Source organism: Passer domesticus, chromosome 13 (assembly GCF_036417665.1).
Source record: "Passer domesticus isolate bPasDom1 chromosome 13, bPasDom1.hap1, whole genome shotgun sequence".
NCBI lineage: Eukaryota > Metazoa > Chordata > Aves > Passeriformes > Passeridae > Passer > Passer domesticus.
Genome location: NC_087486.1, coordinates 10,960,558 through 10,973,977, shown reverse-complemented (window position 1 = coordinate 10,973,977; position 13,420 = coordinate 10,960,558). Strand labels below are relative to the sequence as shown.

The 13,420-nt window shown below is 47.6% G+C and overlaps 1 protein-coding gene across 2 annotated transcripts; it reads right to left on the bottom strand.

Annotated features, from left to right (window-relative positions):
- Positions 1 to 9,124: 9,124 nt before the first annotated feature.
- On the bottom strand, positions 9,125 to 13,418 carry PTTG1 (PTTG1 regulator of sister chromatid separation, securin). Of its 2 annotated transcripts, none has more exons than XM_064387524.1 (6): positions 13,296 to 13,418; positions 12,484 to 12,586; positions 12,007 to 12,185; positions 11,114 to 11,192; positions 10,208 to 10,357; positions 9,125 to 9,277 (listed from the first exon to the last, which is right to left on the bottom strand). In XM_064387524.1, the coding sequence occupies exons 2-6, from the start codon at positions 12,563 to 12,565 to the stop codon at positions 9,198 to 9,200; spliced, it is 570 nt and encodes a 189-aa protein (XP_064243594.1). In that variant the 5' UTR covers positions 12,566 to 12,586; positions 13,296 to 13,418; the 3' UTR covers positions 9,125 to 9,197. The 2 variants fall into 2 exon arrangements, with proteins under 2 accessions (XP_064243594.1, XP_064243593.1); XM_064387523.1 differs by having other exon boundaries at positions 11,114 to 11,195; positions 13,296 to 13,416.
- Between the last annotated feature and the right edge of the window lie 2 nt (positions 13,419 to 13,420).

The following is a 13,420-nucleotide window of genomic DNA, read 5'->3' as shown; positions in this document are numbered from 1 at the left end:
GTGAGAGCAGCACTTTCCTCAGCCCCCGGCACATCCTCCAAACAAAAGCAGGAAAGTGAAGAGTAAAGCCAAAACATTTACAGAGGCCTTTAGAGGGCAAGGATGACAGGACAGGTTCCTCTCTTTGCTTGTGAAACAAATGCAGGGACCCCCTGGGGGGACAAGGAAAAGAAAGTTAGTACAGAGTGGAAGAGACTGGCAGTGTGCTGTGCACTGCTCCTGACAGCTGACATCAGTCAGGACATCTGTTATCATCTTAGCATCTCATCTGGAAAGTTTTGAAATTAATTTCTGTTTTGACAGGAAGTCCAGATCTCAGCCTGAGTGGCTGGAATCTCTTGAGGCAATATTGTGTTAAGCCAAACAAGGTAACACTACAGCCCTGAGTGCAGTACTGTCAGGATACATACGTGTACATCTCAGAATACATACATCACATACATGGTGATGTAGTGCATTTTAAATTACGGCCCAGGTGCCAGAGCACCTGATAGTTCCAGCTTCTCTGCTCTCTTTACTGCTGTTCACTGTATTCCTTCTTTCATTGAGGGAGAAGGTCCTCCCAGAAGAGAGGATCTCTCCCAAGGTAGTTAAAATCTTTACAGAAGAATAAAACATGCAGGCATCAGAGATAAATCATGTCCTGTATATAAAATGCCTTCCACAAAAATACAGCCTTCAGAAAGCAGAGTAGACATACAGTCATTTCATGCATGATTTCATAAATCTTTCATCCCTGCTTAGAGTATTTCTTTGTGACAGGCAGTGAGGTATGAGTTATGAATTCCAACAGGAGCTGGAGCTTATTCCCATTGAAAACTACAGCAAAATCCTCATTACTTTTGAAGAAACTGAAATCTCTTCTTCAATACTTTTAAAAGCAACTTTGACTTTGGTTCCCCTGAGAGGTTAGTTCTGTGAGTCTTTTGCTATACAGAGCCTTATACACATACATATATTATTCTTTACTTTTGTGCATCTACTTGTCTGGTTTCTTTAAGCTGAATTGACTTACAAATTTTATGAGCTCTCCCTCTGATTTCTGTCTCATTGCTTTAATACCCAATACATTGAAGACAGCTTGAGCTGACAGAGAAACTGAGGAAATGCTTTATAAATCACGCACCTTTCACAGAGCACTTGGCACATTTACAAAAGCTATGGTCATATCACAAGCCAGGTAGGATTTGATTAGCCATTTCACTGCCCACTGTGACAGGCATATAAATTAGGACACCGTGCTCCTACCTCTTATGCAAGCATTGAAGAGCTGTCAGGCATGCCTGGGTAGCAGAAAGGAGAGGGGATGGTAGGAATAGCTCTTCTGTGTGCTCCTGATGACCTGTGCAGCCTCCAGAAGCCAGAGCTCTGCCCACGGACAGGGCTCACAAAAGAGGGAGGAACATGCCAAGACAGGAGAGCTGCAGCACCCTCCATGACATGTTTTTCTAAACTGGGAAATGTTCCCAGTAGGAAATGCCTGCAGAGATTCATACAGAGGCATTAACCTTCCCCCAGAGCCTGTTTGTGTACATGAGTGCATGTACATGCACATATTCCTTATCCTAAAAGACTTTTGCTCCACAGTGGCACAGAGGGCTGGGGTGTTGCCAGAACAGCCCACAGCCCCTGCAGCTTTGCTCTGTGTCCTTCATGACAGCCAGATTGCTTGTCCCCGTGCTTTAAAACCTGTCAGAGTTGTTCTACTCAGGTTTGTCATTCCCTTAATTATTTTCCTGTGACTGGCTTTAACATCTGTGAAACCAAGAGTCTGAGAGCCGGTGCAACACAGTCAGACCCCACACAAACCACAGTGCACCCAGAGATCTGCTCCCACACCTGCATCCTGGCCCCCATCCCCCCGCATGCTTCCCTCCCTGGCACAAGTCCTCAGGTTGCCTGCACCCTGCCCTTGAGACAAACAGTGCTCCCTGAGACGAATGCAGCATTTCAACAGGTAAAAATATTCCCCTGTCAGCCAGCTCAAGTGAAAAGAAAATGATGCAAAGTAGCACCAGGCAGACGAGTAAAAATTCTCTCACAAGCTTCAGAAACGTCTTCACTTTGCAGTCAGAAGTCAGAAAACAGGAAGGTTTCAAATGAGTTACTAAGGCAGGAAGTGAGTCAGCCTGAGCAAGAGGGACAGCAAACAGCAAGCCCTTCCACCACAGACAGCCAGGCACAGACAGGGAGCCAGGCACCCAGAACCAGAGCGAGCAGAACACATCAGCAGGGCAGGGACAGAGAGGAAAAGATTCCTCTTCTCCACACACACTGCCCAAAGGAGGGAAGATTTTATCCATCCAGAGGACTGACTGCTGACCAGCCTTCCTTCTCCTTGCAGCCCTAACCACCAAGGCACCAGCCCATCCCTCCCACCCCTGCCCAGGCACACCAAGCCCTCCTCTGCTCAGGAGCAGCTGAAGGGAGTCCTCCAGAACAGCTCAGCTGTGAGTGGGATTGCAAGGCCCCTCCAGCATCAGAAATCTGAATCCTGGCCTCTCACACACTCATTTAGGTACTTTTTGTTGGAAATAGAAACACCAACACTTCCTCCTCAGCTACCATCCCACTCTGCCTGCATTTCACACGAGACAAAACTGCTCTGGAAATGGTCCCATCAGCCTCCACAGGATAAGGAGGCCAAGGAGCATCTTAGCTTAGGGCTAGAGAAGACTCCAGCTACTTGCCTAGGAACAGATGTTCATCAGAGACTCATCTGCAGCAAACAGAAGAACCATAAGCCACCAGTGTCACCCCAGCTCAGCAGCATATTATAGCATGAGTTCTGAAGATCTTCATTTTGGGGACAGGTACTAAAGAGATCCCAGTCCTCTTTTAGGTGAACCTCCAGGCACAAAAATTACATCTAAAAATAGAACCTAGGGAGGGAAGTCACACAGGCAAAGTTAAAAATGAAACTATATACTGGACAGTATTCCCCATCACATAAAAATGTTGCACTCCTGGATGCAGTGCCAGGAACAACATTGGGGCCTTAAGCCTGGACAGTCACACAAGCACTGAAACCCTACATGGATAACAAATCCCCACCAACTTTTGCAGATCCCAAAACTGGGTAGAATACTTAAAGAATTAGCTGTTCCACGGGTGATACATCTGGTTCCTATGTGTTGTCCTCTGTTTCAGACCTGTTGTTGAAGATATTAGGAGGACAAATGATGTTTTACTCTCTGTATTAATCAGAAAACTAGGATGCTAATTCCAGCTGGAAAAGAAAAAATCTGGAGAATGACAAACAGAATTGGCTGGGTTCCAGCACTAGAAAAGGCCCTTGCCTACAGAAGATAATAATCTTCTGTAAAGCAACAAATCACTGTAGCAAAAGACTTAAGAATCACAGCATGGTCACACACATCATGTGGGGGAACCAAGACACAACTGAAGAATAAGATGAGCTCCCACAAAAGCAACCAGATCTCAATGCAAAGTATTTCCAGATCCTTCCTAGTTTCAAAAGAAACTCAGACTAAGGCATGGGAAGCTACGCACAGAAGAAAGAATTTCAGAAGAAGGTTTTTAATCCTTGAAAGAAGCTGTTGAGAACTTGTTATCTAAACAAAAAAAAAAGGCTGGAGCAAGACTGGGTAGAAGGTAAAAAGCAAAATCCAGAACCTAGTTGCAACTTGCAAGTTTTGAATATCTTCCAGTGCAATAATCATTCTTAGAAAAGTGCTGTGCTGTTGGAATAAGTTTTTCCACAGGAATGTTCCCATTCTCATTTTCATTTTGCCTTTTTTTTCTCACACATGCTTTGAGAGGTCAGCACACTCTTGGAACCATGAGGCACTGCATTCACAAACTACTTTACATAGCAAGGATTTTTTAAGTCAGCTTTGGAATTAGAAGTCTTGGTTTCATAATAAGGGGACTCTTTAACTGACAATTTTAAATACCTTTAAAAATGTATAAGCTCCTTCACAAAATCCAGGAGAAGAAACATAATAGGCTCTACTCCCAGCTAAGGAACACAAAGCTGCTATAAACAGCCCTCAAAGGTTGTGTATTATTTAAGAAGGAATATGATGGACAAGGACTATACAACACCTAAACAGCCTCAGGAAGGAAGTACAGACAAAACTTTCAAACTGAGAAGAAGTTCAGAGAAAAGAGCTGTTTGCTACTTGATATGTTTAGATGAACAGAACTTGATACATTCCCTGGAAATAAGCAGAATCCATCAGAGAGAATCACAACTTATTTCTGCTGCCTGAAGTTTCCACAAGCAGCAGGTACAGAAACCCAACTGTGGTTAATTGTATTTTTAACAGGAGATTGCTATCATGGTGAATGAAATGCAAAATCCTCTAAACTAATAAATCCAGCAGCACCTTATATTTGATTAAAGAAAAAGACAATAGGTTAGTTAAACATGATGTTAATTTATTGATTCTTGAAGCTGGCTTTTGGTCACCTGGCTTACAGAAAACTGAAGCCAAATAATAGCTGATTCATGCTTGGTTTTCTCTGTTTTTTGTTCTCATTCCAAAACTGAGTCATAGAGACTTTGAAGAACATGCACTGGAACAACAGCCAAAGAAAACACCCCTATTTCTGAATCAGATGTTCCCAGATGGGGACGTTCCGGCACAGAGGGTGCCTGTGCCTGCTGCGACCTGCCCCGAGCACAGCCAGTCGCTCTCACACACGATGGCTCAGCAGCACACGGAGCCAGCTCGGTGTCCGTGCCCAGCACAGCGGCACAGCCTGCTCCTCAGCCCCGCAGGCACCTCTGGCAGGGACTGCTCACACCCCAGACCCTGCAGGGACCCGACACAGGGACTGCTCACACCCCAGATCCCACAGGCACCTCTGACAGGGACTGCTCACACCCCAGATCCTGCAGGGACCTCTGACAGGGACTGCTCACACCCCAGAACCCACAGGCACCTCTGACAGGGACTGCTCACACCCCAGACCCTGCAGGGACCTCTGACAGGGACTGCTCACACCCCAGAACCCACAGGCACCTCTGACAGGGACTGCTCACACCCCAGAACCCACAGGCACCTCTGACAGGGACTGCTCACACCCCAGACCCCACAGGGACCTCTGACAGGGACTGCTCACACCCCAGATCCCACAGGCACCTCTGACAGGGACTGCTCACACCCCAGACCCTGCAGGGACCTCTGACAGGGACTGCTCACACCCCAGACCCTGCAGGGACCTGACACAGGGACTGCTCACACCCCAGGCCCCACAGGGACCTCTGACAGGGACTGCTCACACCCCAGACCCTGCAGGGACCTCTGACAGGGACTGCTCACACCCCAGACCCCACAGGCACCTCTGACAGGGACTGCTCACACCCCAGACCCTGCAGGGACCTCTGACAGGGACTGCTCACACCCCAGACCCTGCAGGGACCTCTGACAGGGACTGCTCACACCCCAGACCCCACAGGCACCTCTGACAGGGACTGCTCACACCCCAGACCCCACAGGCACCTCTGACAGGGACTGCTCACACCCCAGACCCCGCAGGGACCTGACACAGGGACTGCTCACACCCCAGACCCCACAGGCACCTCTGACAGGGACTGCTCACACCCCAGACCCCACAGGCACCTGACACAGGGACTGCTCACACCCCAGACCCTGCAGGGACCTGTGACAGGGACTGCTCACACCCCAGGCCCTGCAGGCACCTGACACAGGGACTGCTCACACCCCAGGCCCTGCAGGCACCTCTGACACAGACTGCTCACCCCCGGGGCCACTTCGGAAGGGAGACTGGCCCTGATATCCACCCACCCCACAGGCTGGGAGAGCTGCGTGCTTGCCCTGCCGAGCTGAGGGCTGCCAGGGCCCTGCAGCTGGGATTGCCCTCTAACAGCCCCAGGAACATCCCCTGCTGCAGGGCCAGGCGCACATTTGGGCTGTGTCTCTGCCGACAGCCCACCAGAGAGGAACGAAGGGGAAGATTTGCACTGCACACCCCCGGCTCAGCCCGACCCGCTGCACTGAGGGACGGCTCATCTCCTCTCCACCTTCTCAAGGGGACATGGCACACTGCAGCTGGGAAAACACTCGGGGAAAAGTGAATATTTCCAGGGGGTTTTCCTAAAACCCACTCACATCCAGCAGATGGCTATTTAGAGAAGACTAATACAGTATCTTGCTTAGATGTTAGAAGAAATTTGAGCAGCAGTGGAGAGCAAAGTAAAGTAACGAACGGGGAAAGGTCCCCTGCGTGGCTGGGCAGCCTTCGCCCTATCCCCACTCACAGGGAAAGATTGCGTTTGGAAGAAAGGCTCAGGCCTTGCCTTGCGGGAAGACAAGGCTGTGCATCCCGCAGCAAGGAGGGCTCTGTGTCTCGCTGGGATCCGTGGTACACACACACTGCTGTGGGCCCAGAAAGAGGCGGCCTGAGGCTGCAGCGCCCGCGGCGACCAACCCCGCCCGGCGCCGCCGCTGTGCCCCGGCCCCACCGGCACCGCGGGGCTGCCCCTCATCCCCGGCCCCACCGGCACCGCGGGGCTGCCCCTCATCCCCGGCCCCACCGGCACCGCGGGGCTGTCCCGTATCCCCGATCCCACCGGCACCGCGGGGCTGCCCCTCATCCCCGGCCCCCGCAGCCGGGGTTCCCTGTCGCCGCTCCGCTCGCAGTCACGGCTGCTGCACCCACACAACCCCGCCGGCCATGGGCTCATCATCCCCCCGCCACCTACGGGTCCCAGGGCTCGGTACGGGGCGCTCCCTCCTAACAAGAACGGGAAAAGGCTCCAGGAAAGGGGCAGCAGTACTGCTTAGCTACACTCATCCTGCAGGGACTTCGTGCGGCGATAAACCAGAAATAGTGTGTTCTGGGGCACATTAACCGTTTGAAGAGCTATGAAGTTTTGTGTGGAAGAAGCCATGGCTTTTGTGCAAGTTACTAGAGTCATGGCTTTGCTAACCCTAGAGAGACCAATTGCCTCCAGGCTTCTCATTTCTGTTCTTTTTAAGCAACAGAAGATAAAAAGTGCTCCGCTGATGGACGTCTCCCTGTAGTCACAGGGCAAAGGCACTGTGAATTCCTCAGTGCCCACTCGTATCCTCCATTTCCCATTAACGAGGCGATGAAGCCATCACAGCCACCTACACCGTGTGCAAGGTACCAAAGGCATGCAGCACCACCGCAGCGATTTCAGGCTGCAGGAGGAGAAGCTCTAACAAGGCCGGATGGTGCCACCCACTGCCAGAACTCTGCACACAGGATGGAGAATCTGATATGCACTGAATTAACTTTACTGAGCCTGCTAAGATTTTCTTCATGTGCATCTCTAAATTCTCCTTACAGAAGGGCTTCAAGTGACTCTCACAGACAGAACAGTTCTTTGCAGAGTGATAAGCCACTGACAAGGTGCCTGCTCTGTGCATTTTGTTACAATCCTGAGCTCCCAATCATGTACCCCTGAGGTCTATTAAAGGCTGCCACCACTCAAGCATTCATTTTCATTACAGATTGCAAATGCATATTTGCAATCACCAATATCTCAGATCTTTGCAGGAGGCTTGATCTTGCAAGCAAGTAAACCCAAATATTAGAGGCAAGTTTTTAGTAAGATCGCTGTGGTGGAGGAAAGTGCTCAAACAACATTTTGAACTCAAGTTAGTATTCCTTACAATATCCCAAGAGAAAATAGAACTTGGTAAGTAGTAAGAGCTGTGTGTGTTACAGAAACATTAAAGCAGTTAAGGAAGCTGATTTTTTTAGTCACCAGTAGCAGTCAGTGTTAACACCTACCTGAAGCAATACTAAATTCCCAGTGCTCCTGTGGCAGCATTTCATGGGCTGACATGGAGCAGGCTCGCAGCTCTGAGGGCATGAGTTTACATTTTCCAAAGAGAAGACAGTACCTTGTGACTGGGAACTCTTGGAGTCACCCAGAGCAGGAAACTCCACCCACAGATGAAGTCTCACCAGAGCTTTGTCCCAGAAATTCTCAGGAATGTGCATTTGCCTTTAATCTCAGTCAGATTTGAAAAATAAATGAGGAAAACAAAAGCCAGCTGAAACAAGTGGAACTTTCTAATGAATGTTTACAAAATTAAGCTTCATAAAAGCAAAAGCTTTGACCTGCATTAGCCAGAAATCCTAATGAGAGCAAAATGCCTGAGATGAGGTTCACTGTAGCAAACAACTTGACTTAATCCTACCACTATCATCTTATCTTCTACACCACAGCAGCACTCATCCCTATGCAGACAGGCCACCAATATTCCCAAACCTGACTCACCCCATCTTTCTGCACACCCATTCCACCAGCCCCACAAGTAACAAGTATTTAAGCTCCAAGATTAAAGTATGGCAGTACGAAGAAGCCTGTGAATCTGAAGTGATTTAATTATGACCTTTGTAAACATTATGCTTGTTCAGTTTACTACTAAATTCTACAAGCATGCTTTAAATGTTTTAATGTGCACATATACACACATGTGGACACAGCCCAAAAGGCTCATTTGATTGTAGAAAGAGATCTAGGTTCTTGAACATAGTGAATATTTCCAAGTAACAAACAAAATCTCATATCCCCATGATAAATTTCCGTAACACATATGAAGTACTAGTGTGTCTGTACATACAAAAAGCTACTACCTAAATTTATGTTAATGTCATTTCCATACTGTGTCTCATACCACTGCTCTCTGGGGCCTCACATAGCAATGTGGTTTTACCTGTGTGGCTGCCTACCAAGAGGCCATGTGATGGCACTGTGGAACCACATTCAGTGCCTTAGTTATAGGCATTTTTCTGTGAAAAGTAGTCTACAGCTGCATAAGAACCCGACATACACCACTTGCCCACTGTGAAGAGCAAACAGGTTCAAAGGGAAAACAACCAGAACACCAGTTCTAGTGTTTACACTAGATACAGAAATTGGTTCAAACCCTTGCACGTTTAATGGATCAAGTTAGGCAGTGAGGTCAGGAGTTCAACCTATCATACACACTCCAACCAGCAGGTACCAACTCCTAGATATGGACAACAGTGTATTGCCTTGCTTAGGAGCTCATCCAGGCTCTGCTTTACCTGCTTGTCAGAACCTCCTCAAAGCTCTGTTTTGCTACCTACCTACAGTGTCTTGGGGACACTGAAGAAGTAGTACAATAGCACATAGGTTAAACTAGCCTTTATTGAAATATAGAGCTATATGAAATTGGACCTCAAAAGAAACTTCAGAACACACATTAAACATCATAAATTGGAGGTGGCATGTCAATGATCTCATCCAGGGTAGCAAGGAAGTCAGCAGTTGATCGTAGCAAGTCTGAAAGTTAGAAATAAATCAAATCAGTTTCTCAAACTCAGAATGCACACAAACATAAGCTAGCTCCCAGCAGCTCAGCATAAAGTTCTTGAATAAGCAAGGGAAATATTACTCCATTGTATAAGCCAATGCCACCTAACTGATCAGCTTGCAATGCACCACAAAAGGTTGCTCAGTGTACTCCTTTCACTGGGAAGAGTTAGTTTTCTTCACAGTGGTTGGTATGGGCTGTGTTTTGGATTTGTGCTGGAAGCAGTGTTGATAACTGGGATGGTTTAGTTGTGTTGAGCACGGCTCAGCAACAGAGTTCTGCTCCTCACCCCACCAGTGAGGAGGAGGCTGGGAGTGCTCAAGCATCTGGAAGGGAGCACAGCCAGGACAGCTGATCCCAACGGGCCCAGGGGATATCCCAGACCCTATGGTGTCAAGCTCAACAGACAAAGCTGGGGGGAGAAGAAAGGAGAGACATTTGGAGTGATGGCACTTGTCTCCCCAAGCCACCATTGCATGAGATGAAACCTGCTGTTGTGAGGATGCCTAACCCCTGCTTGCTGATGGGCACTGAATGAATTCCCTGTCTTGCTTTTCTTAAATGCATGGCTTTTGCTTTAGTTATCAAAACTGCTTTTATGTCAAAGCATGAGTTTCTTCACTCTGATTTCTTCCCCATCCCACAGGAGAGGAGCAAGTTGTGTGGTGCTTGGTTGCAGCTGGGTTAAGCCCCAAGCCAGTGACACCACTCTGAGACGAGTGCCTGAACTGGCAGCATTGGCCAGGTACACTGAGCTTGGCTACACAGCAGAAGCTGCTTGATACTGGTGCACTGCTCTGGTAGCTCAGACAGCAGCAGCAACTCACTGCTGTAGCCAAATGGCTTTTTGCCCTGATGAGCATTGTGTGCACTGAACATCATGCAAAGCTTCCACTTACTGGATTCCCATGAAATCTCTTCAATCTTCACGGGTGAAGAAGCCATGTTCACACATCTGTCATATGTCCTTTCAAACACCATGAGGGGAACACCACACAGGTTGATATTGCTTAGTTTGTGTTCTTCAGGAAGATCAAAACTCTCGAAGTCTGTATAAGAAAGACAGTTAAGTGTGCAGTAGCCTGGGAAGCTGCAAACCTCTACACTAAATTAAATAGGAGCCCACCTAAAACAACACAACAGTCTCCTCTTATGGGGTATTTACTTCCAGTTACACCTTTCAGTTGTCCATGAAATCCCATACACTAACTCTGATGAAAACTAGGCTGCCTAACAGAACTGCTAATGTAAAGCAGTTAGTAACTTTAGCACGCAAAGCATGTATGTTTCATCAACACAGCAGTCTTTGGCACAGTAGTTTTCACACACATCCCCATGAAGAGGAAAGTTTAAGGACACACTTTGAAGGACTGAGAATATCTGAAATGGGCTGGCCTAATAACAGCTTTAGAAGCTCAATCTTCAACTATTACATCCTAGTGCAGTAGTAATCTCTTCAGTTACAAATCTTGGCACACTCTTCTATATTCCTTTGAGTAGTCTATTAGTTATTATCTACTAGTCACTAATGAACCAAGAAGCTAATACCTGGTTATTTGGAATGTGTTTCCACAATAAGAGACTCAGAATAACACATCTGAGGCACAGCCATTACTGTTAGAAATATCACCTCATTCCTGTTTAAGTATTTCAGAAGCAGCAAGCACCCTTGTGCTTCAGAAAGGATTCAGGAGAAATGCAATGCTGACTTGTGTGCCACAGTAGCTTGGACAAGTTCTTAGAACAACACCACCACTCACTAAAGTCTTATTGTTAATTTTAATAATTACATTGATAGTTCTCACCTTGAGGATCCAAAGGAAACATATTTTCTATTTCTGGCCATTCTTCTTCAGCCACTGTATGACAGCTTTCTAATCCAGTCTTCTTGTTAGTCATAAAAAGAGGAAGTAACATTATTTGAGCTGCTGTAGAATATTTGTAGTGGCTTTCTTGTGCTGCTCAGGTCTATAGACAAGCATACCTGTCATACTTCTCTCAGTCAGGCCTAAATTCTAATGCCTTCCAACACAAGAGGAAGATGGGCAAGTGTTTCAGCTGAGTTTGTGTAGTGCAGTACTATGTGTGGTGGTAAGAGATGACTGCACTAGAACAGGCAACTCTTAAGGTGTGGATAAGACAAACTCAGACTATTTTCTCCAGAACCACCTACATGGTGCCCTGCTTTTGAGCTGGATAGAGTTATTTTTCCTTCTAGCAATTCTTATGAACCCATGTTTGGATTCATGATGAAAAGCAGCTCTCTCAGCTATTGCCAAGCAGTGTTTGCACAGTCCAGGCTCTCTCTGCTTCTCACAAGCCCCAGTGGGGAGGCTGGGGGTGCACAGCCAGGACAGCTGGCCCCAGCTGCCCAGGGGGATACCCCATACTGAGCATCCATGGCATCTCAGCAAGGAAAGCTGGTGGGAGGCAGGGCTACCACTGCTCTGGGACTGGCAAGGCATTAGTCAACAGCTGGAAAGGAATTGGTTTTGTTTTTCAGATTTTTCATAATTAAATTGCCTTAATCTCAGCCTATTATTTTTCTCACATTCATCCTTCCAATGCTCACCACCTATCCCATCAAAGAGGGGGTGAGGGAGCACCTGTGTGCTGCTTAATTATATCACAATTAAGCCTCAACAGCAGGTCAGTTATGGATTTCCCCTCCTCCACAGCATAAGTGTGTTGTACTCACTTTGTTCACAGTGCAAGGCTGATTTTTCTGTTTTAGCTTATCCGTCTTGCTGGTGACTCCTTCAGTTTTATTCACATTTCCAAGAGCCTTTCTGACAGAGCGAGATGTGACTGGAGAGGCACTGATTGCTTTTTTAGGAAGTGGAGTGTTAACTTGTGTTCTTTCAGCTAAGACTTTTGCTGAATAAGGGGGGAAGAAAAAAAAATTTCAGCAACCCTGAAGCTTGCCTAAGTAAGTGAACATTCTGGAAAATTAGCTGACATAGAAATCACTGTTCACCATCTATAAGCCATAAGCCACACTTATGACAAAAGCAGAGTTATCTTCAATTTTATACCAAGCAATGAGCCTGGAAGAATTAGTTGGGCAAATGAGTTGATGAACAGAAAAGCTGTTATCATTAAAAGCAGTGACTAACAAAATGTGATTTATGCCCTTCACTTGATCCCTTACTGGCTCAGGGCAGCAAATACGCACAAGATCCTGAAGGGAGCTTCAGCTGACTCTTGGGAGCATGAAGTTCACTATTCTCCTGATCAACAAAGATCAGAGTTGCCATCTTCAGATTGATGAGGCTACCCTGTAGAGTCCATAGAGGAAAAAGGGAAAGCACTTTTTGTCATTTGTCTCATCACAACGCACTTTTCAAGCAAGCCCCATTAGAAATAACAGAGCTATCACTGGTCTCTAGACAAGGAAACAAACCCCTACTTCCCCCAGTTACACAGCAGGTCAGCTAAAGCCCTCAAGTTTGAGGGTACTATTGGTGCTCATTATTGGCATTGCACAGGTGAACAAGCAATTCCTCATTGAAGAGGTCTGCAGGAAGACTCAGAACCACAGTTAGTGAGGCTGGAAAAAAATCTCTAAATAATAATGTGCCACATCCAGCCTTCCCTTAAACTCCTCCAGGGACAGGGACCCCACCACCTCCCCGGCAGCCCGTTCTAACGTCTAACCACTCTTTCTGCCAGGAATTCTTCCCAATGGCCTGCTTAAATCCCCCCAGCACAGTTTGACGCCATTTCTTTTTGTCCTGCCGCTTGCCTGAGAGAAAACACCAATCTCCACCTGGCTATAACCTGCTTTTAGGTGACTGTAGTAAGCAATAAAGCCCCTCCTAAGCCCGCTCTTCTCCAGGCTGAGCTCGCCCCCTGCCCCTCCTGCACTCCAAACCCTTCCCCAGTCGGTGCCGTTGTTTGGCCGAAACGCCTTTTCTTTGTATAGCCCAAAGCACAAAGCCAGATATAAAGTCCCAGACCGGCCCTAGCCCCGAACCCCGGGCTCACCCCAGAGCCGGACCAGCCGCAGCACAGAGCTCTCACCGCTCAACCAGAGCAGAGCGCCCTCAGCGCTAACGGCGCCGTCCTTTAAACCGGCCGCGAGCCGCCCATTGGCCGCTTCGACCCACGCG

What these genes read in the sequence shown, in the direction of transcription:
- PTTG1 (XM_064387523.1), bottom strand. Translation starts at nt 12,565, where the DNA reads ATGGCAACTCTGATCTTTGTTGATCAGGAGAATAGTGAACTTCATGCT. An exon ending in AGCCTTGCACTGTGAACAAA is followed by an intron (nt 11,196 to 12,006) that starts GTGAGTACAACA and finishes ATGACTAACAAG; the next exon opens with AAGACTGGATTAGAAAGCTG. An exon ending in GTTTCCTTTGGATCCTCAAG is followed by an intron (nt 10,358 to 11,113) that starts GTGAGAACTATC and finishes TTTCTTATACAG; the next exon opens with ACTTCGAGAGTTTTGATCTT.